The sequence below is a fragment of the Vipera ursinii genome, assembly GCF_947247035.1.
Source record: "Vipera ursinii genome assembly, chromosome: 1".
In the NCBI taxonomy this organism is placed as follows: domain Eukaryota; kingdom Metazoa; phylum Chordata; class Lepidosauria; order Squamata; family Viperidae; genus Vipera; species Vipera ursinii.
In genome coordinates this window covers 128,513,970-128,536,309 of record NC_139512.1, presented here as the reverse complement: position 1 = coordinate 128,536,309, position 22,340 = coordinate 128,513,970, and the positions used below count along the sequence as shown (strand labels likewise).

Below are 22,340 nucleotides of genomic sequence, written 5' to 3'. Positions count from 1 at the left end.
AGGCACGAGTAGACTCATGCATACAATTAATAGCATATTCCAAATTCCCAGAAGACTTTTACAGTAAAGTTTGTATAACAGGTCCCTCACTTAAAGAGATATTAGTTTCCTCCTATCGCCATAGGGCCAGTGCCAACCTGGCTAGTTTAATTTGATTAGCCAGGAGTGGCAGAGACTGAGCATACATTGTCCACCTTCTTGAGCTGTACAAGTTGAAAAGAATGGTTATTTGTTAACTTTACACATCTCTTTCCATCCTGCATGAATATGTAATATTTTTAAACAAGGAATCCAGCTGAGCAGTAGCTAGAATACAGCAGGGACAACCATGCGGTCATCCTGCTTATTGTTTGCAGGCTGCTGAATTACTGTGTGATGAAAAACAAAGCTTTGGAATAGATGTTTAAGGTCCTTCTAACCACAGTGTGACGAATATAATGACAGATCTAAATTACTTCTACGTTATACCTTGTAGTATAAGATGCAAGATGGAGACTCAGAGGAAGTGCCAGGAGAGAGCTTGGCAACAACCAAGTAAAGAAGTGGGGAAATAGGAGATAAATTATGATTTGCAATCCTTGTTTTGTAACTATTTGCCTCCAAAAGAGACTCCGTGGTTTGATGCTTTTATGAAGCGGGGAGAGGATCTCTCTGGCCTTGAGAAAAATCAGTAGCAGCTGCCATAGGATTATATCCCTCTTGTTTTCAAGAAAGGTAGTTATTTTTGCTGTGAGGCATCTCTTTGCTGCAGTTATGACTTCCAGACATGATTTTTCTTCTACAAATACTTCGCCCGAATTCACCAGTTTTTTCATAGAGGAGTCTCTAGACCTTATGGTTTTCCTTTGTAACCTGTGTTTTCTTTATTACTGCTTTCTCTTTTTATCCTTACACCAAAAGTCTGTAAAGAAGGAAAAAACAGACTGGTTACAGGTTGAATTTGATTAGGAGTGCAACAAACTGTTTGCCCTGATCACCATCTGTGCTTTCTGGGGAAATCATTGTTGTATGTAGTGAGAAGATAAATGGATAAAAGAGAAAGGAGCCCATGGAGGATTTCTCTGTCTTCCTTTGTACTGGGGAAAGATGAAAGCAATATCCCACAGGGGCGCATTTTGGGAGTCGTAGAAGAAATGGTCAATTTGATATAGCAGACATAAAGGACTCATGCTGTAAATATGGAAAAAAATGAAGATTGTTGTCACTAAATTTTTAACTTAGACAAGTTCAGAACTAGCTATCAAAATTTGCACAGGTTCTTTAATCTGCCATAAACTACAATGTTAGAAAGATCATTTTGGTTCTATCTTCATAAGATGCATTGACTGTATTGTACATTGTGAAGAATAATGGATGTTCTTGATTTGTTTTCTGATTATGTCTGGTTGTTTGCATGAGCCAAGAATGCACTAAAGTGTGGTATTGTCTGAAGAGTCAGAGGAACGATTGAAGGCTTCCTGGCTTTACTGCATTTGCTCTTATACAACTTATGCACTGTGTAGAATTACTGTATTGATTTTTTTTTCTTTTAATTAGGTGAAAAATCTGATGGTGCATGGGCAGTTGGGGACCTGGTCTCCATGGCAACCATGTGAACACTCAGATGGAGATAGTACAGGTTCCTGCATGTGCAGATCACGGATGTGTAACAACCCTCAGCCACGATGTGGTGGACATGACTGTGATGGAACCAGGATAGAGATTGCAAATTGCTCGAGGTACTTCAGAATGTTCTTGTCTCAGGTTACCAGGAGGATGGAACTTCATCACATTATGAATTTCCACTACATTCTATCATGTTCCAACATGTTTATAGACCTTAAACCTGAGAAAAGCAATCTACAGAAAACTATGCAAGGCTACTAAATACTTATTATAGTAAAGCAGTAGAGTTGGTAGAGTCAGGGCTTTTTTTCTCATAGAATGCTCAGAACGGCATTCCGGCACCTTTTTTTGCAAAAAAAAAAAAAAAAGGCTCCCTCTTGGCTTTAGGAGTAGGCAGTCTTGGCTCTTTTTTATGACTCATGGACTTCAACTCCCAGAAATCCTGAGCCAGCCACGCTGAGGGGAAAAAGAGAGGTTTTCAAGCTGAGCCATGCTGGCTCAGGAATTCTGGGAGTTGAAGTCCTTGAGTCATAAAAGAGCCAAGGTTGCCACCCTGCACTAGAGGAGGACATTAAAATTATTTACAAGGTTACTTCTTTAGGAACTAAACTTTTAGAATCTAAAACAGCTAATTCAAAAAAGCCAACAGGAAAGAACCTCACATTTTTCATCTGCTTCTGTCTTTTGGAAAGTAAAATTAGATAACAAAATAATCTATTTCTTATGTTAACATCTCTGCAATGAAATCAATAAAAGTAACAGGAAAGAATGAGAAACATTTTTCTCAATGTAATATGTCTAATTTAGCTGATGCTAGAAAAAATAGTATCTTTTGTACACTCTTGAAAACTATTGTGAATCTATAACCATCTATTACAACTAAACCACTTTAAATTAAACAATTCTTAAGAATGAAATATTCTTAATTTGGACTTTACTTTTACTGTTTGGACTGTTGTGTGTTTTGAAAAATAGATTATTTAGAATCTAGTTAAGTTGCATTTCAGTCTTTAAATAATTAACCTAGTATATACATAACAATATATGATGTTTTCCATGGTGAGCTTAACATCAATAACAACATTTATTAAAAAGGCTAAAATAATTTCTGGTAGTATTATCTGTACATTAAAATTTTGTTTAGTCACAATCTTTCACTTTTCACATTCTGGACAAGCAGTGGTCATGTATCCTAGCAAGAGATGTTACATATGTGCATAAGTGTAGTCAGTAGCATATGCCTTTTTAAAAATATCAAACATGCAAAGAAACAAAAATAAGTCCAAAATATTACATCCAGAAATGCCAACTTTGCAACCAGTATTTCTCATCTATAACTATGGCACCCTAAGGATACCAGCATACATGCAAATGCTTCTCTGGGATCAGTAACGCAGCAGGGATTGCTTTTTCCTTCCAGTAACAGATTGCTGGGAAATACCAAACATGGCCTTGAGAATTCCAATGTTTGTTACAATTTTTTCTGGATGTGGTTGGGAAGAGGCTGTTTGGCGCCGGAGACCACTGCCACGAGGAACACAGCTCTGGGTTGGGGTTCGGAGCAGCTCCGGATTGGGGCTCATCACGGGCCACGGTGTGGCAACTGCAGGGAGGAGAATCCCCACGGCATGTGGCTCCGAGCTGCAGGGGCGGGGGTGCAAAGGACAGGCGGCAATGCCATAGCAAGACACCGGCATGGCTCCCGGTGACAGCACCTCTGAGTTCCGGCACCTTTTTTTTTTTTAGAAAAAAAGTACTGGGGTAGAGTATTGGGAATTTGAACCCTTGAACACTGCCTCTGAACCAAATCTGCCTCTCATGGAAATTAATCAGTACATTAAAAAATAGAAAATAGCCGTATCTGCTTTTCTGATGTAATATTGCATCTTGTTACCAAGTGGCCTTTTCCCCATGTCATGTGAGTATATCCCAATGTCTTTGCAATAGCTATTAAAATGTTTTCTAAGTTTGCACATTTAAGATGAGATACTTACTCTGGAATAAATGCAATACTGACTGTGTTCTCCATCACCACGCTGGATCAGAATTTCCAATCTCACCTACTTAAAGGCAGCATTCTTAGTGAGCGGAAATTTTGGAGGAGAAAAAGATGGTTTTAAAGGCTGTTCCAGACCAGTGGGATAGTTATACGGTGGACGATTTACACATTACTCCTGGCTTGCTAACACTGGAGAGTTTGGCCATTGTACTATTGATACTTCCAAGTGGTTTCATGCAAATAAATGAGCTGCCATATAAAAACAGGCCACTAAATGGTGGTAGCTTTTTTAGCATTCTAAAAACATATTTTTGAGGCTGTGCTATGTGAGACGCTAGCAATGGGACTCATGCACCAAACTCTGGCTTCTCAGTTGTGCTTGGCTACAGAATTATTTTCTATACTATTTGGAACCGCCATCATCTAAGACAGGGACATTTTCCATAGGAAAAATAATGACAGGGGAAAAGGTTAATGGACTCTATTAGGGCAGTAGTCTCATCCCAAATTAAATAATTATTATCCCAACACAAAAAGGCATTCCGATCTTGGCAAGGTGTACAGGATATTTTGTTCAGAGGCATTGTGGTTATGTTGACTTTAGCACACAATTGCATTTGATCAATTTATATTGATTACAGGGACTTAGTGGCTCAGTGGTTAAGGTGCTGAGTCTTAGACCATTTAAGGTCAATAGCTCAACTAGTCAAGACCTGAATGCCATGAAACAGAGTGAGCTTCCGTCACTTGTCTCAGCTCCTGCCAGCCTATCAATTTGAAAGCATGCAAATGCAAGTAGATAAATAGATACTACAAGTATTCGGGAAAGTAATAGCATTCCATGTTTCATTATATGCTCTGTGCTGTGGCATGATGTCATGCTGGCTACATGACCATGGAAATGTTTCCGGACAACACTGGCTCTTTGGCTTAATAAACTGAGATGAGCACTACCTCTTAAAGTCGGTCACGATCTACCAGTTGAACCATCCTCCATCTTCTCAGTTCATTATGTCTCGATATGGCTATCTTTTTCAGTAGGCTTTCTTCATTAAATCCAAATCCTATTAAAGTGACATACGTTAGATCAAAGCTTTGCTGTTTTAATCACAGCAAACGTAAGCTATCATGTTTAAAAGTCCGTAGATTTAAATAGACCATGTCCCGGTACTTGCCCACTTAACCCTTCTCACTTCAAGATTTGAACTAGCTCTAATGTCTTTGATGGAAAATATGGTATTAGGTCCATTAACTATACGAGTTCTAGCACTACCTCAGTATTAAAACAAAGGTCATGAGCTAGTTTTTAAAAAACAGAAACATGAAAGACATGAAATTTGAAGCTTCAAAATCTAGGATTACCTCCTTGAGCGAGTAAAGGATATCTGTGTTATACTGAAGAATGGTGTGAGGTTATTAACGAAAAAGAAAGATGGCCTGTATTTTTCAGTGTTACTGGTAAGGTGTTTTAGTACTGAAGCATCAGTTTAAACACATCCCTCCTGTTGGCCTGGGTCACAGAAAATCAGATTTAATTTTGTGAAGTTACCTGAAACTGTACAATGGCTAGTGGGTGCACTCAAGCTATTCTTCTAGTATTATGTGTTCCTGTCATGTGTGTGTTATCAGCTGATTAAATGGTACAAAATAGACATGAAGGCATGCATATCAATGCATAAATAAACACATAAATACATGCATCTCCAAGTGTGCCTGTGCACCCTTCAGGTAGTTATTGGTGAAAGATACGTTTAGTATTGTTATAGCAAGACAAATATACTTCATATGCTGCCTTGGGTGCTTTGGCAGTCTAAGCTGTCACACTTGAAGGAGTTTAATTCATCTTTCTTTAGGATGCTATACATACCTGTGACAAAATTAGCTAGTGGAGACATGGAAAATTCCTTCACAATATGGATAGTTCTTGTGGAGAATGTTTCTATATATTTTAATCTAGATTAGTTTCTCTGCAGAATCTGTTCAGCCAGTTTTCTTTTGACTGAAATAAGAGCAGACTTGAATTAAATCTCACTGGGAAGGAATGTTCCATCTCTTTGCTAGAGAACATTAGCATTTGGAATAAAATTATTAAATGAGGTAATAGAACTTTATCAGTTACTTAGACGCATAATATGCAAAGATGTATTTTGTGCTTATGAAAATGGTGTGATGGATAATTATTCTGATTTTCTGAACAGAACTTGGTGCTGAAAAGATTTCTCAAAATCTCCCACTGAATTTGTGACTCACCTGGCATATGAATATCTGTCTTCTCTCATTCCAGGATGACACATGATTAAAAAAAATCAAAAAAGGTTGATTAGATCTTCTGGATCCTCCCTGGTTTTTTTTGTTTTTTTTTTTTGAAAAGCAGTTTATACAGCTGTTACAACTCCACCATGTGGAGCATCATTTTCTCTGCGAGAGACATAAGATACATACTGTAATAATTTAATTATTGCCAGCACTGTTGATCAGTTAAATGTAGAATATCATACAATTATCTGTAGGAAATAGATGAAAAATTTATTTAGTGTTAACATTTAATGACTATTAGGAAATACAGCTATATTATCATTTTACATTCTTCACAGGTCTACAATTTTCCATTTTAACTGGCTTCCGATGCCATGTGATTCTTTCATTAAAATATTTAAAGGAGAGGTTTTACTAACTAATCTAAGATTTCTATTGAAAATGTCACTGTGATAATAAAAACCTTACTGAGAATTGAATATATCTGAATCTTCAAAAAAAAGAAGTCTGGACATATAAAACTTTATATTCTGGCTGCTATTCCAAATATTTGTCTAAACATATGTCTGACAAAATGGTTGAATTACTTACATGTTGACATGGAGATACACAACTAGCTAATAGTTTTAGATTTTGTGTATGATTTTGATTTGGATATTTGTGGTTTTGTTTGTGTTTTTCCTGTATCATCTGGACATAGTAAGCTTTACCCATTTTTTTGTTTTGTTTTATCAAAACATTTTTTGATGTTCAGTTTCTTTTCCTACTTACTAAAAAAACGACGTAGTTACAAGGGGAAAAAGTAATTTTCAAAAATTTCTTGCCCTCTAATGAAAGAGAAATAAAATACCACTGATCGAAAGTCATGCTCCCAAGAGAGAATGAGAGAACAAATTAGGAAAGTGTAGACAAAGGTCAAGTTTTAATTCTAATATTCCTGCTACAACAGGTGAACTACCAGCTACTTTTTAGTTTCCAAGCTCTTCAGCTGTATCTGTTTCCCACATAAACATTCAGGAATCCAAGAAAGAACATAGCTTGTGAAAAAGACTTCAGAACAAACTTTAAAAAACAACAACAATTGACCTCATTTTCCAAGGTAGAGAAAACAGGAATGTTGGGTTGAGGGAAAAACCATGCCTGGTTCTATTTTGTGATATTTTCTTGGATAGAAGTTTGTTCCTGAAATGTATTTCCTATTGGGATTAAGAAAACCACATGTCTGTTTGAAGAATAGGAAGTACAACCTGAATCTTTCTCAAAGAAATAATTGCAAGTATTGGAGTAATTCTTCACTTCATTGGCTGGGCCTTAATGTTAACACACGTTATCTATTCCCTTTTTAAAAACCTTATTGAAAAATCACATTTGCAAAGGGTATTTAGAAGATTCAAGTATACATATATTCTGTTTGTTTCTATGTTAGCCCACCATTCATAAAGATACATGGAATGTAAAAATTACCTAAAGTGAAACATTAATAGAAACGTCAATAAGATAAATAAAAGCAATGGTAGCAAAAAAAAATGGACGACAGAAACTATAATTTATGTTTAATTGTAGTTTGCTATTTTAACCAATGCAAGTCCTTAGGGATATTATCTGAATCTTTTAAAATATCCATTAAAAATATGAGTAAACAAATGTCCACTGTTCATCTGTATGGAGTGTTAAGATTCTGAAATAACAATATTCTGACTTTTAGGTAGCAACTTTTATAGTTTTTATCATTAGCTTTTAAAAAGTTCTTAACCTATTCTAGCCATTCAAATGGATATACATATTGCAGCTTTGTTACTTAAAACAAGTAAGTGTTGAGAAATCAAACTTCCAAAGCCAGGCTAACTTTTATCCTCCCTCTCCCTCTTCTTTTTCTGCAATACCATAAAATGTTGTCACAAAGTTCACAAACATGAAAAATTACAGCAAGAGTGTAAATTTATGAACGTTAAGGAATGTATGAAGAATTGGGTTTATAAAAGCTAAACTTATTTGTGTTATAATTTACCTAGGCATAAATCTGCTCACAATGAAAATACTACTTTTGAATTATCCTTATAAATTATAAATTTTGCCGTTGGGGGTATTTAATTATATTAATATGTTTTTAATAAACCTAGTCAGCTCTACATACCTGCTGGTACCTCATAGCCAGTGGGGTTGAACTTATCATAAGACTGAACAAAAACATTAACCCAGTTGCCATGTTTTATCTCTCCTCCTTTCCCCTCCCTTCTGTCAGGAATGGAGCTTGGACCCCATGGTCGTCCTGGGCCCCCTGCAGCACTTCCTGTGGGATTGGCTTTCAGGTCCGTCAGAGGTCATGCAGCAACCCTGCTCCGCGATACGGAGGCAGGGTCTGTGTCGGACAAAGCAGAGAGGAGCGGTGAGAGATGTTCCCCATCCCTAAACTTCTTCAAAGTTTACTTCAGAGCTCTGTGTTTTCTTTGGAAAGAGGGGGACACTATGTGGTACAATACCCTTCACAGTTGCTTTTTCCAGTCTAAACCTGCCCATTTGGGGTGATACTGCTCAGAAGCCTCCAACTGGTGACCCCTACCAAGGAGGCTGGGGAGCTGGCAACTGTCAATAGGACTATCCCAGGACCCTTATTTAGCACCCCTTTTTATTTTTACTTCTTAAATACTAATAGAAATTACATTATTTTCCCAAGCTTTTTCTGAATGATTTTACAATTGTCTTTTACTGTTGTGATTGTTTTCAGTCATTGCATTTGTTTTATGTGATTTAATTTTCACTGTGTTTTTTTTAAATTGATCTTTTTTATTATTTTGTTCCTAGATTGTACTCTGTCTTGCAGAACTCAGGGTGGAAATGAAGGCTAGACATATACTAAACTTTAGAATTGTGATTAATTAAAATCAAACTCATACTGGAAAGCATACGCATCAGTGTTAAGTTGTGAACATTGCTGATTCTGAAAGGCAAAGTCTACAGCTGATTCCACTGTGGCATAATATACCTTTAAACAGAGCTCAGTAGCCATCCGAAGGCCACTTAATGTTTAAGGAACAGGGATATTTCCCTCCAGTAATAAATTAAGGTTGCCAGTCCAAACAGATACGCGTGAGGAATGGCTTATAAATGTTGTAAGTAGGGGCATTGGGACTGGAATACTCTCTAAAAGTTATCCACCTTCTCAAATCCTCCAGAACCCTCCGCTCCCCAAACACCCAGCCTTTTAAGGAGTCAACATGCTTGTTATAGGATGTTGAATGTGTAAAAGGAGGCATGGAGCTTGAGAGTGGATAGAATAGCAGAACAACAGAGTTGGGAGGGACCTTGGAGGTCTTCTTGTCCAATCTCTTGCTCAGGCAGGAAACCCTATACTATTTCAGACAAATGGTTGTCCAATCTCTTTTTTAAAACTTCCAGTGTTGGAGACACCCACAACTTATACCTTATTGGAGGTAGGCCTGACTGACCCAAAGTCTGAACAAAACAATTCTTAGGAGAAAGTACCGGTAATATTATATATAATATGGTATTTTGTTGCATAACCTTGGTCTATAAGCTTTTAGTAATAATTATTCAAAAAGATGATATCTGGGATTTGCCACAAAAATGGCAGCTGTTTTTTAAAAAGGTACATTGCCTGCATTGCATGTTCCTGAAGCTGACTTAAATGTAGGTAGGCTATCACCTCTTGTGGGGAGATGGCAAACCATTTCTTATAAAGATATAGTGAACCATTAAAATGATATTAAGCGAGTTTGTATATGTGGCCTAGGGAGTGGCCTAATCCAAAATAAAGAGAATATGGAACAATTGCAGAGAGCGCATAACAGCATTATGGTTAAAACCATGATATGGTTTTTGTGTTTTCCCTACATACTATGTTGCTGAAATCCCAAGATTTTAAAATATTTGTCAGTAATCCCTGAAAATGCAGATTTACAAGACCCATATATTATTTTCTTGATTGGAGATAGTCAGCATAAGCATCTTTAGGAATTCAAAATGTAAAATCATGTATTCCATCATTCTGGACTTGTTTTTGAGTTAACTTGTGACTAATGAAAACAATGGTTTTCTTTTTTTGCTTTACTAATTTCCTTCAACTTAATGATCTATTTCTATTAAGCAACTAAGTACTGTAATTAAATTGAATTAGAATATTATTTTGCAATAATCAAAACCATTGGGGTAAAATAGATACTGTTGTTTGACCCAGTGGAATATTATTGGTTTTGTTTTACATTTTAGAGAGAAAAATAACTTTGCCAATAGCTTTTTAATAGCTTGTGTAAAGTGTTTATTTCTATAACTAAAAGAAAAAAAAGAGATTGGGTAAATATGTATGTGGTTTCAGATTATTTTTGAATGCATAGGAAGGCAGAATAAAATTGTGGTCCTCTGGAAATAATCTCTGTTCATGTAGAGGTAGGTGCACAGAATTAAAGAATAAAAACTTTCTTGGAAATAAATCTTAGTTAACAATGTCAAGTTTATCTCTAAACAAAAATGTTATTTCATGGTAGTTTTGAAAGGTAATGACAGACTGAGCTCAATTATACCCAATATATTGCTTTCAAACCAATATTAAAAGATAGCTTTCTTCTAGTAGCTTAGTTGCTATATGGGCCAATTTAATTGCAAGAAGCTGGTATTCTACATTCTGCACAGATTCCTTACGGGTTTAATATTAAGCTAATTTGCAGTTCTGGCAATAAGCATTTGTAAAGTGTTGATGAAGATTCTCAGTCATCCGTGTAGAGTGGTCTGGCAGTTGAGCGGTGGCAAGTGGGCTTCTTTTCTTGTTAGCTTGAAATGTGTCACTGGTTATCCAAGTAACTTCTATAGTCTGAGGAAGTTGGTTAGGGGGGACTCCATCTATCTCCTCAAGAGTGGTTTCATTTCTCACCCAATTTGGGCAGGCTTGTTAGACAAGTAGGCAGAGAGTTGTTGGGATGCTGGAACATTTACATCCCAACCACTCTCTGCTATTCACCTAATGAGCCTAACCAGATTAGATGAGAGATGAAACCACCCTTGGGGACCTATATGGGGTCGCCCTAATTAACTTGCTCAGACTGAAAAAGCTATTTGAATAAGCAGCAAATTGTTTTGAACCATCAAGAAAAGAAGTCTAATTACTACAACTCAGCTTCCAGTAAACATTGATAAAGCTGCCGTTTCTGAAATGCATTTAGTCTATTCCAGTGGTTCTCAACCTTTTCTTCACCACGGACTCCTTTTAATTATTTCTCGTGGCCATGGAGCATGGCCACGGACCATCAAAACTTAACTCAAGATTTAAATCACAACATTTCTTCAAGCCTCAGGGTCTGTGGACCACAGATTGAGAACCACTGCTCTATTTTATATCCAGGCAATGAATGAATAAAAATGGTATAGTAATAAAATATATTTTCAGTTTTTTATTATGTGTATATACATCTAATTTCTAATATCCAGAAATCCTGAAGGAAACCCATGAAACCTGGCAGATTAGCCAATATTAGTTTAAGATTTGCTGATTTCAGTGGTTTAAACATGGTAACCCTATGTGTCCTGTATCTTTTTGTGCTGTTGCGTTTGTACTCAGACTGAAATTATCTTCGGGGAAAGATTTTGTCTTCTTGATGGTATAAACAGATCTGAGGAATCATTTCTAACTTTTCCTTGTGCATGGGGAGATCTAGAACACTGATTGTGTCTGCTTCCATTGTCCTTCTCATTTTTATTTGCATTCAGATTCTGCAATGAAAACAGTCCATGCCCATTACCAATCTTCTGGTCTTCGTGGGGCCCTTGGAATAAATGCAGTGCAAATTGTGGTGGAGGCATGCACTCCAGGCAGAGGTCCTGTGAAAATGGAAACTCTTGTCCAGGCTGTGCTGTGGTATGTTTTCTAGTTAAAACAGTTTGATATTGCTTTGTTGGATTTCTATGCCTCTCTTCAAGATTCCCCTAACAGCTTCATCTGAGACTTTTTCCAGGAGAAAAAAGAATTTTTTTTTAAGTATCTCAAGATGATGAAACAAGTCCTGTAAGATCCAAGAGATAAAGAAAATAAAACATTGCTGTTCACCAATTTGCATTTTTGGAAAGCATTTACCATCTCTCAATTTCTAAAATCGACAGTAGTTTAAATTTTTAATTTCAAAATTAGTCTGAAACAAATTTTACATCTTATCACAATGTAGAGCTAATAAACAACATTTCCTAGATATGTCTTCTTATCCTGACTGTCCTGCAACAATCACTGAGATTGATTGTTGGTGATATAGATAAATTATTGTAGTCCAGAATATAGTGAAAATAATGGAGAGTGAAGGGCTGACCTGCTCAAGTGTCTTGTCTTGTTCCCTCTAGACCTGGGGTAGGCAACCTTGGCTCTTTTATGATTCGTGGACTTCAACTCCCAGAATTCCTGTGTCAGCATGGCTGGCTCAGGAATTCTGGGAGTTCAAGTCCACGAGTCATAAAAGAGCCAGGGTTGCCTACCTCTGCTCTAGACAGTCAATTGAAGCCTATTTACATCTTTCAAGAGAAGATGCCATCCCAAATCAGAAAGTTGACTTAAATAATGAGGGACTCTCCTAAAAAAATATACGTTATTGGATGCAAACAGCACTAACTTGATTCTTGAGATACAGGGTGCTTCTGCTGCTTTGGAGACAGAGGTGTGTCATTTCTTCAATGGTTCCAGATAATTTTCACCCAATCTCCAACCTTTCCTATCTCAGTAAGGTCGTTTCAGAGTGCCCTAGAGGAAACAAATTATCTGGACCCATTGCAATTGGGTTTCAGGCTGCAGCAAAATACAGAGACACATTGATCACACTTGCTGATGACCCCTGTACAGCCAGGTTAGAAATGATGAAACTGTCTTGGTCCTCCTTGATCTATCAGCAGCTTTTGATACTATTGATGATGGTATCTTTCTAGACCAACTAGGAATCTAGGAGTGGAAGGTCTGGTGTTGCAGTAGTTCTCCTCCTTTCTCCTTGGTCTTTTCCAGACGGTGTTTTCAGGTGAGGGGAAGTCCAATCTGAAATTTCTGGTTCAGGGTGCTTTAGGACTTGACATTTCTTCAATAATATCATAGCCTATTCACAGAAACACACTATTACTGATATTGTTGATATTGTGGCTACTGTTTTCCGATTCCATTCTTAAAAAGTCTCCTTCAGTATTTTCATTGTCATTACATTTTGCGTTATCTAGCAGGTCTATATATCTTCCCTCCTTAGTCCCTTCTAGTGTCTAGTTTTTGAAATCATTAATTTCTTTATGCTTTGTTGTTAGCTGCGAAGTCGTGTCCGACTCATCGCGACCCTATGGACAACATTCCTCCAGGCCTTCCTGTCTTCTACCATCTTCTGGAGTCCATTTAAGCTCACGCCTACTGCTTCAGTGACTCCATCCAGCCACCTCATTCTCTGTCGTCCCCTTCTTCTATTGCCCTCGATCTTTCCCAGCATTAGGCTCTTCTCCAGTGAGTCCTTCCTTCTCATTAGGTGGCCAAAGTATTTGAGTTTTAGCTTCAGGATCTGGCCTTCTAAAGAGCAGTCAGGATTGATCTCCTCTAGGACTGACCGGTTTGATCGCCTTGCAGTCCAAGGGACTCGCAGCAGTCTTCTCCAGCACCATAGTTCAAAGGCCTCAATTCTTTGGCGCTCAGCCTTTCTTATGGTCCAACTTTCACTGCCATACATTGCAACTGGGAAGACCATAGCCTTGACTATACGCACTTTTGTTGACAGGGTGATGTCTCTGCTTTTTAGTGTGCTGTCTAGATTTGCCATGGCTTTCCTTCCCAGGAGCAAGCGTCTTTTAATTTCTTGGCTACAGTCCCCATCTGCAGTGATCTTGGAGCCCAGGAAAACAAAATCTGTCACTACCTCCATTTCTTCCCCATCTATTTGCCAGGAATTGAGAGGGCCAGATGCCATGATCTTGGTTTTCTTAATGTTAAGTTTCAACCCAAGTTTTGCACTCTCCTTCTTCACCCGCAACAAGAGGCTCTTTAGTTCTTCTTCACTTTCTGCCATTAGAGTGGTATCATCTACGTATCTTAGGTTGTTGATATTTCTTCCAGCAATCTTAATTCCAATTTTTGATTCATCTAGCCCTGCCTTTCTCATGATGTGCTCTGCATATAAGTTAAATAGGCAGGGCGACAGTATACAGCCTTGCCGGACTCCTTTCCCAATTTTGAACCAATCAGTGGTTCCGTGTCCAGTTCTCACTGTTGCTTCTTGACCCGCATATACGTTTCTCAAGAGACAAATAAGATGGTCTGGTACGCCGATCTCTTTAAGAACTTGCCACAGTTTGTTATGATCCACACAATCAAAGGCTTTAGCATAGTCAATGAAGCAGAAGTAGATGTTTTTCTGGAACTCCCTAGCTTTCTCCATGATCCAGCGTATGTTGGCAATTTGATCTCTAGTTCCTCTGCCTCTTCGAAATCCTGCCTGTACTTCTGGTAGTTCTCGATCCACATACTGCTGAAGTCTAGCTTGTAGGATTTTAAGCATGACTTTACTAGCATGTGAAATGAGTGCAATGGTGCGATAGTTTGAACATTCTTTGGCACTGCCTTTCTTTGGAATTGGAATGTAAACTGATCTTTTCCAATCCTGTGGCCACTGTTGAGTTTTCCAAATTTGCTGGCAAATTGAGTGTAGCACTTTTACTGCACTGTCTTTTAAGATTTTGAATAGCTCAGCTGGAATACTGTCACCTCCACTAGCTTTGTTGTTGCTCAGCTTTTCTAAGGCCCACTTCACTTCACATTCTAGGATGTCTGGCTCGAGGTCAGTGACCACCTCATTGTGATTATCTGGGACGTTAAGCTCATTCTTGTATAGTTCTTCTGTGTAATTTTGCCACCTCTTCTTAATCTCTTCTGCCTCTGTTAGGTCCCTGCCATTTTGGTCCTTTATCATGCCCATTTTTGCATGGAATGTTTTCTTCTATTTCTTTGCACTGTTCATTTAAGAAGGCATTCTTATCTCTTCTAGCTATTCTCTGGAATTCTGCATTCAATTGGGCATATCTATGTTTTTCTCCCTTGCCTTTCGCTTTCCTCCTTTCCTCAGCTATTTGCAAAGCTTCCTCAGACAGCCATTTTGCTTTCTTGCATTTCTTTTTCTTTGGGATGGTTTTGGTTGCTACCTGTTGTACAATGTCGCGAACCTCTGTCCATAGTTCTTCAGGCACTCTGTCTATCAGATCTAATTCCTTAAATCTATTTGTCACCTCTACTGTATATTCAACAGGGATTTGATTTAATTCATACCTGAGTGGCCTAGTGCTTTTCCCTACTTTCTTCAGTTTAAGCCTAAACTTTGCAAGGAGAAGCTCATGGTCTGAGCCACAGTCAGCTCCTGGTCTTGTTTTTACCGACTGTATAGAGCTTCTCCATCTTTGGCTGCAGAGCATATAGTCAATCTGATTTCTGTGTTGACCGTCTGGTGATGTCCATGTGTAGAGCCATCTCTTGGGTTGTTGGAAAAGAGTGTTTGCTATGACCATCGTATTCTCTTGACAAAATTCTAACAGCCTGTGCCCTGCTTCATTTTGTACTCCAAGGCCAAACTTGCCTGTTATTCCAGTTATCTTTTGGCTTCCTACTTTAGCATTCCAATCCCCCATGATGATAAGGACATCATTTTTTGGTGTTACTTCTATAAGGTGCTGGAGGACTTCATAGTACTGGTAAATTTCATCCTCCTCAGCACTGGTGGTTGGGGCATAGACTTGGACTACTGTGATATTGAATGGTTTCCCTTGGATTCGAACTGAGATCATTCTGTCATTTTGAGGATTGTATCCCAGTATTGATTTTCCTACTCTTTTATTGACTATGAAGGCTACTCCATTTCTTCTGAGGGATTCTTGCCCACAGTAGTATACCTGATGGTCATCTGAATTAAATTCACCCATTCCTGTCCATTTTAGTTCGCTGATACCTAAGATGTCGATGTTCAGTCTTGTCATCTCTTGTTTGACCACGTCCAGCTTTCCTTGATTCATGGATCTTACATTCCAGGTTCCTATGGAGAAAAAATCTTTACAGCATCGGACTTTCCTTTCACCACCAGACACATCCACAGCTGAGCGTCCTTTCGGCTTTGGCCCAGTCGCTTCATTCTTTCTGGCGCTACTAGTACTAGCCCTCTGCTCTTCCCCAGTAGCATATTGGATGCCTTCCGACCTGAGGGGCTCATCTTCCAGCGTCATATCGTTTTGCCTTTTGGTACTGTCCATAGGGTTTTCATGGCAAAGATACTGGAGTGGGTTGCCATTTCCTTCTCCAGTGGATCACGTTTTGTCAGAACTCTCAGCTATGACCTGTCCGTCTTGGGTGGCCCTGCACGGCATAGCTCATAGCTTCATTGAATTACGCAAGCCCCTTCGCCACGACAAGGCAGTAATCCATGAAGGGGTTCTTTATGCTATGTCTTGTAAAAATCAAAACAGGATCTATTTCCCAAGGGAAGTTGTTTATAATTAATTCCAAAATATTATATAAATTTTAATATTCAAATTTTATCTGGACCCTTAGCCCCTTCGTAACTTTCTGGAATAAAAATGTATTTAGTTTTTTTCTATTTATTTGAGATTACCGTATTTTCCGGCGTATAAGACGACCCCCCCAACTTTTGAGATGATTTTCAAGATTTTTCGTCTTATACGCCGGAAAATCAGCGAGCCCGGGAAGGCACGCCCTCCCCTCTCACTGTGGAGGAAGCAGGGCAGGCTGGCATCTGGCGGGAGCCGGCAGGGCAGTCCTGTGCACGCGCGCGCTCCCCGGCTGCTAAGGAGTGCTCCTTAACAGCCGGGGAGCACGCGTGTGCGCAGGACTGCCCTGCCGGCTCCCGCCAGACGCCAACCTGCCCTGCTTCCTCCACAGTGAGAGGGGAGGGCGTGCCTTCCCGGACTCGCTTATTTTCCGGCGTATAAGACGACTGGGCGTATAAGACGACCCCCCAACTTTTGAGATGATTTTCATGGGTTAAAAAGTTGTCTTATACGCCGGAAAATACAGTAAATTCCTAACATTATGGTTAACATTTCTTTTGTTGAGGATTAAAGGCAGATTCACAAGGCATTTTCAAACTTGCCATCTCAAAGGTCTCTAATAGTTTAGAAGTAGTTAATAAGCAATTTCCAAAAATGATCAGAAGGTGAGGTTTGCAAAGTTGGCTTCCTTTAAATATCTCCACCGTGGTTCTGAGCAATATGGCTAGTCCCATTCAATTCAGACACATATGAAATCACTATCCTGTAGTCTCCTTTTGGGGAGCAGCATCTGGAACATACGTGGGTAATCTTCCATCTTCTCTTCATTCAGAGAGATTTCAAGGAACTGATTACTTGGTCTTTGCCATGATCATCACTTCAGTTCGCCATAGTTCAGTTTGCCATACCTTCCTCAGAAATCCCAATAGGGTTGCACTTCACCAGTGACATGATTGAATGAATGAATGAATGAATGAGTGAGTGAACAAATTAATGAATCATAGCAATAAATACTTTTTCTTTCCTCAACTGGGAATCTCTGTGTTACTCCAAAACATGTTGTGTTTTTGTGCTAATATTTGGCCTATTAAATTAATGAAACTTTGTGTTGATTAAGAGATGTTGGAGGTATAACAGTTATGGGCTGGAGAGTGACAACTCTCAAGCTATTCTCCAAAGCACCAGAAAGCAGGACAAGAAGCAATGGATGGAAACTAGTAAAGGAGAGAAGCAACCTAGAACTAAGGAGAAACTTCCTGACAGTTAGAACAATTAACCAGTGGAACAACCTGCCTCCAGAGGTGGTGAATGCTCCAACACTGGAGGTTTTTAAGAAGAGACTGGCAGCCATTTGCCTGAAATGGTATAGGGTTTCCTGCCTGAGCAGGGGGTTGGACTAGATGACTTCCAAGGTCCCTTCCAACATTATTATTATTATTATTATTATTATTATTATTATTATTATTATTATTATTATTATTATTATTATTATTATTAACTTTACATGGAACTATATAAATGAATTATTGGGGTTAACATATTGTGGCTGTCTCAGTTTTCAGTTTTTTGTTTTTTTTATCATAGGACATGTTTGAGAAGAACTTTCTTTACAAAGCAGAAACAATTGAGCACTTTCTCCTTCTTCTCCCCAGGATGTTTCATATTCACAAACAATGTCTAGCATAATAAAGAATATTCTGCTAATTTTTAAGTCTGAGAATCAGCTGTGTTTCTGTGTTACATATAGTTAATTTGAAAACTCTGGTCTTATTGAGGGCCAAATTGAATATCCTCTGCCCTCAGTTATTTTTGCTGTTAGAAGCTAAATAGGTATCCTCTAGATCAGGGGTAGGCAACCTCAGCTCTTTTATGACTCATGGACTTCAACTCCCAGAATTCCTGCCAGCTGACTCAGGAATTCTGGGAGTTGAAGTCCATGAGTCATAAAAGAGTTGAGGTTGCCTACCCCTGCTCTAGATAGAACAGGAGTGTCAAACTGCCAGTCCGCAGGCCGGATGCATCATAGTGAAACCGTGCCCGCCTCATTGCCAGCAATGGCAAAATCACGATACTTCACGACACATCACATGACGTTGTGAGTTTGACACCCCCGCTCTGGAAGGAGTTCGATAGAAAATAATATTAGATTGCTGTATTTTTCTAATCCATTTAACAGAATAACAGAGTTAGGAGGGACCTTGGAATCTTCTAGTCCAACTCCCTGCTCAAGCAGGAGTCACTGTACCATTTCAGATAAATAGTTATCCAATCTCTTCTTTAAAATCTCCAGTGTTGGAGCACCCAGAACTTCTGGAAGCAACTGATTAATTGTTCTGTCAGGAAATTTCTCCTGAGTTCTATATTGGTTCCCTCCTTGATTAGTTTCTATCCATTGCTTCTTGTCCTGCCTTCAGGTGCCTTTTGTCATTTGTTTTTATCTTGTGAGTAGAAACTATTTACAGGAATAAACAACATGACGGCTTCTCCTATCCTTCTCTAAGACTCTGTGTTCAGACGGGAAGTTGGGTTTGACTTGACATCAATATTTTTATCTGAAGAATATTTTTTAAAAGCATTAACAAAAGCATTCAGTCGTAAGAATCTGTTTCCGATGTGACAACCCCCAATGTTTTATCACCTTAGTGAAAGCTAGGACTTGCCTATAAAATTTGTGCATATATGCCTGAGCAATGTATATTATTCAGCTGTGGTCTGCCACCTCAGTATTATATTCTATTAATTAAAGCACCTGCAGCAATAAGAGAACTTGTTTTATATGCCTTCTGAGCTTTATTTCTGCCTCAACAATTTCTGTATTTTTAATCAAATATTCCAGATTTACTTATGACTCCTGAAATTGTGGAGTACCCCAGAGTAGTGGTAAACTTGTAGTTCCCTCAAAAATGTTAAAGACTCTGATTTAATCTTCCCTTTTTTCCTTCTCTTGCTTTCTACAGGAGTACAAAACCTGCAGCCCAGAGGCCTGCCCAGAAGTGCGGAGAAGCACTCCCTGGACACCTTGGACCCCTACCAATATTACTCAAAGTGGGGCCCGCCAAGAGCAGCGCTTCCGTTACACCTGTCGTGCTCAGCTGGCTGATCCCCATGACCTACAGTTTGGCAGAAAGAAGACAGAGAGTCGGTTTTGCCCCAATGATGGCTCCGCAGTTTGCGACACAGATTGTATGTCTTGCCAGAAGGCAGACAACTTGTTTCAGATAGTGGAAGCCTGGGTGGATAAAACAGAGAGTTGGATAAGCACCCATCTGGGCTGCTAGTAGAAGAGCAGATCAAAGCTAGCTGGTAGAGATGATGAATTCTGGGAAATTAGAATGCATGAAACTCACAGGATGCAGGGCAAGCTTCTTAATTTCTTATGTTTATAAAGGTGCCCATCTCAAAATTCTCCAGGAGCATAAGAATTACTGTTACTAAATAGAATCATTCCCGGTACATAAGTTGATTAGTTGATTAATCATCCCAGCTGCTATTTGTACTTACTTATTTTGTGAGTTTTTTATTGTTTTAATTTGTTTTGTTTTATAATTTTAGAATAGTAAGCTGCCCAGAGTTACTTGGTTGAGTTGGACAGCTATAGAAATTGAATTAATTAATTAATTAATTAACGAATGAACGAACGAATGAACAAATGGTGCTACATCAGGTATCTCAGAAGAAACTGGCACTTACATGCAAAATATTGTAATCAGAATCATCCATAGCAGTGGCCCCCAACCTTTTGGGCGCTAGTGACTGGTTCCATGGAGGGCAGGTTTTCCACAGACTCTGGGAAGGTAATGTGGTTTCATGCACTGCTTGGGTCCTGCGCTTGTGCAAATGGCATTTTGCTCGCTTGCGCAGATTGGTTCTTGGTGGGCCATCGCCTGGTGTCAGTTCCGCAGCCCAGGAATTGGGGACCCTGGATCTACAGTATTAAGTAACTAGATGGAATCTTTTTGTTTGTCCACTTACCGAACTTCAGTTCTTTTTGCTCATTATTTGCAGTAGTGTGCAAATTTGCAGGCTTGACTTATGTTTTTAAAAGGACGAGGTTTCACTTTGTGAGAACAGCCATGAGAAACATTTATGAATGTTTATCTGATTTGGATTTCTTTGTCACTAAGGTGACAAAGCATCTATTAACTGTCCTAAAATACTTTGCAGAAGCATTCTGTCTCTGGCTCACATGGGCTGGTAAACTGCATCCTTGAGGTCTCCTATTTATTTATTAAGCCATTTGCAAGTAAATAAACTTTGTTGTCAGCAACTGACCAAGAAAGACATTTTAAGCTCATGATGAAAAACTCAGTTAAGAAATCTGCTTGGTTGTGGAAAAGGCAGTTTCCATGCTAGGAATCAGAAGGGAGATACGTAAAATAAGATTATCAGTATCTTATATACTCAGTAGGATATACTTTACACAGTTTTGGTTGCTGCATCTCAAAATGATACTATATTGCTGAAAGTACCAGAAAGGATTTCAAAGACAGCCAGATGGCTGAGACAACTCCATTATAAGGAAAGATTACAATTTGCAGCTTTTCGTTTAGGGGTGGAAAAATGGAATAGTGTGAAAATTATTAAAGATTACTTGCATAATGCTAAAACCTGTTTGAAAGATAAAGAGAATTTCTTTACATATTGTATAATTAAAATAGGTGTAATTATGCTGCCACAAGATGTAGGAGTGGTTTGCTTTCTGCTTGTTCCCCTCGTTTCTGCTGGCTGAGTATTTTGGGAACAGGATGGTCAGATGAAATAGTCATATATCTTTTCCACCAAAACTCTTAAATTTCATCCTACTCTTCCCCAGAGGTAATCATTCCACCTTCTTTATGATGTCTTCATTAAGGTAAAGAATGGAATTCCTTTATTATCGTTTTGTGCTATCAAAGCATAAAAATGCAGATGAGATCCTGTCCCTGGTGCTTACTCAGCACCAGACATTGGCAGAAAATCAAAAAAACTAAAACTCTCCTTGCCTTGTGAGTGTAATACTAAGGAAGGTGGACATATCTTAGTTAAGACCAAGCTGAATTTGATCTATGGCATAATTCTGGAAGAGAAAATGGGAACTTTGGTTCAAAATTAAGGTAACCGATATATCAATACCTAATGAGAATATTATGAATTATTTAAAAATTTATTTTAATTTATTATAATGGTTCACATCTCATAATTTCTGATTGCCTTTGTAGGCCAGTTTCTAGAAACTGTAAACACGAGCTTTTCGTCTCATTACTGACTTCTTTCTGCTCCTTTGTGTAAGATCAGGATACAACCTGGCCAGAAATTTGTGCTACTCCCTGAGTCAGAAATCTCCTTGCCCTGTTTTCAAAAAAGAAAGATGGAGGGAGTATGCCTTGTTCTTTATATAGCCAGGTTTTATGGTGCTTTAGCATTGCATTAAAGCGCAAAATAATAATAATAAAGAATTAAAAAAAACACGAGGCTGCTAAGAAAATGATCTAGAAAGCTTTGCCTGTTTGAAATGAAGTTGAGATGTAGTTCATTGTGTAATAGAGAAAGTTGTAGTTTGTCCCATTACCAGAATGATATTACATGCCCGTCCTATCAGGTTTGCCTAGATTTTCTATGTGTATATTGTTACCCTACTAGTGTATTTAATTACTACCTTTTATTTCTCTCCCCAACTAGCTCTAGTCGATGATCTTCTGAAAAGTGGCAAGACCTCTGTCCGCATTATCAATGGCGGCTGGTCCTTTTGGGGTGGATGGTCATCCTGTACCCGTGATTGTGAACTGGGCTTCAGAACCAGGAAGCGAATGTGCACCAATCCAGAACCCAAGAATGGTGGTGTTCCTTGCATAGGATCTGCAATGGAATATCAGGATTGTAACTCACACCCTTGCCCAGGTAAGACCCTTTTTTGATTTAGCGTTTAAACAAGGCCATTGGTATCCCAAGTATTGTACCACTTTTTTTACAAAATGACTTGTGATTGCTTCACTTTATCATC

General features: G+C 38.6%; 1 protein-coding gene across 1 annotated transcript in view; it reads left to right on the top strand.

The window, feature by feature from the left end:
- The window catches only part of SEMA5B (semaphorin 5B), a 207,882-nt gene that overhangs the window by 158,199 nt on the left and 27,343 nt on the right, over positions 1–22,340 (top strand). The window contains exons 12-16 of the mRNA XM_083349852.1: positions 1,537–1,718; positions 8,103–8,246; positions 11,579–11,726; positions 19,318–19,543; positions 22,019–22,237. Of these exons, the coding sequence (XP_083205978.1) occupies positions 1,537–1,718; positions 8,103–8,246; positions 11,579–11,726; positions 19,318–19,543; positions 22,019–22,237 (919 nt within the window). The remainder of the gene's footprint in view (positions 1–1,536; positions 1,719–8,102; positions 8,247–11,578; positions 11,727–19,317; positions 19,544–22,018; positions 22,238–22,340) is intronic.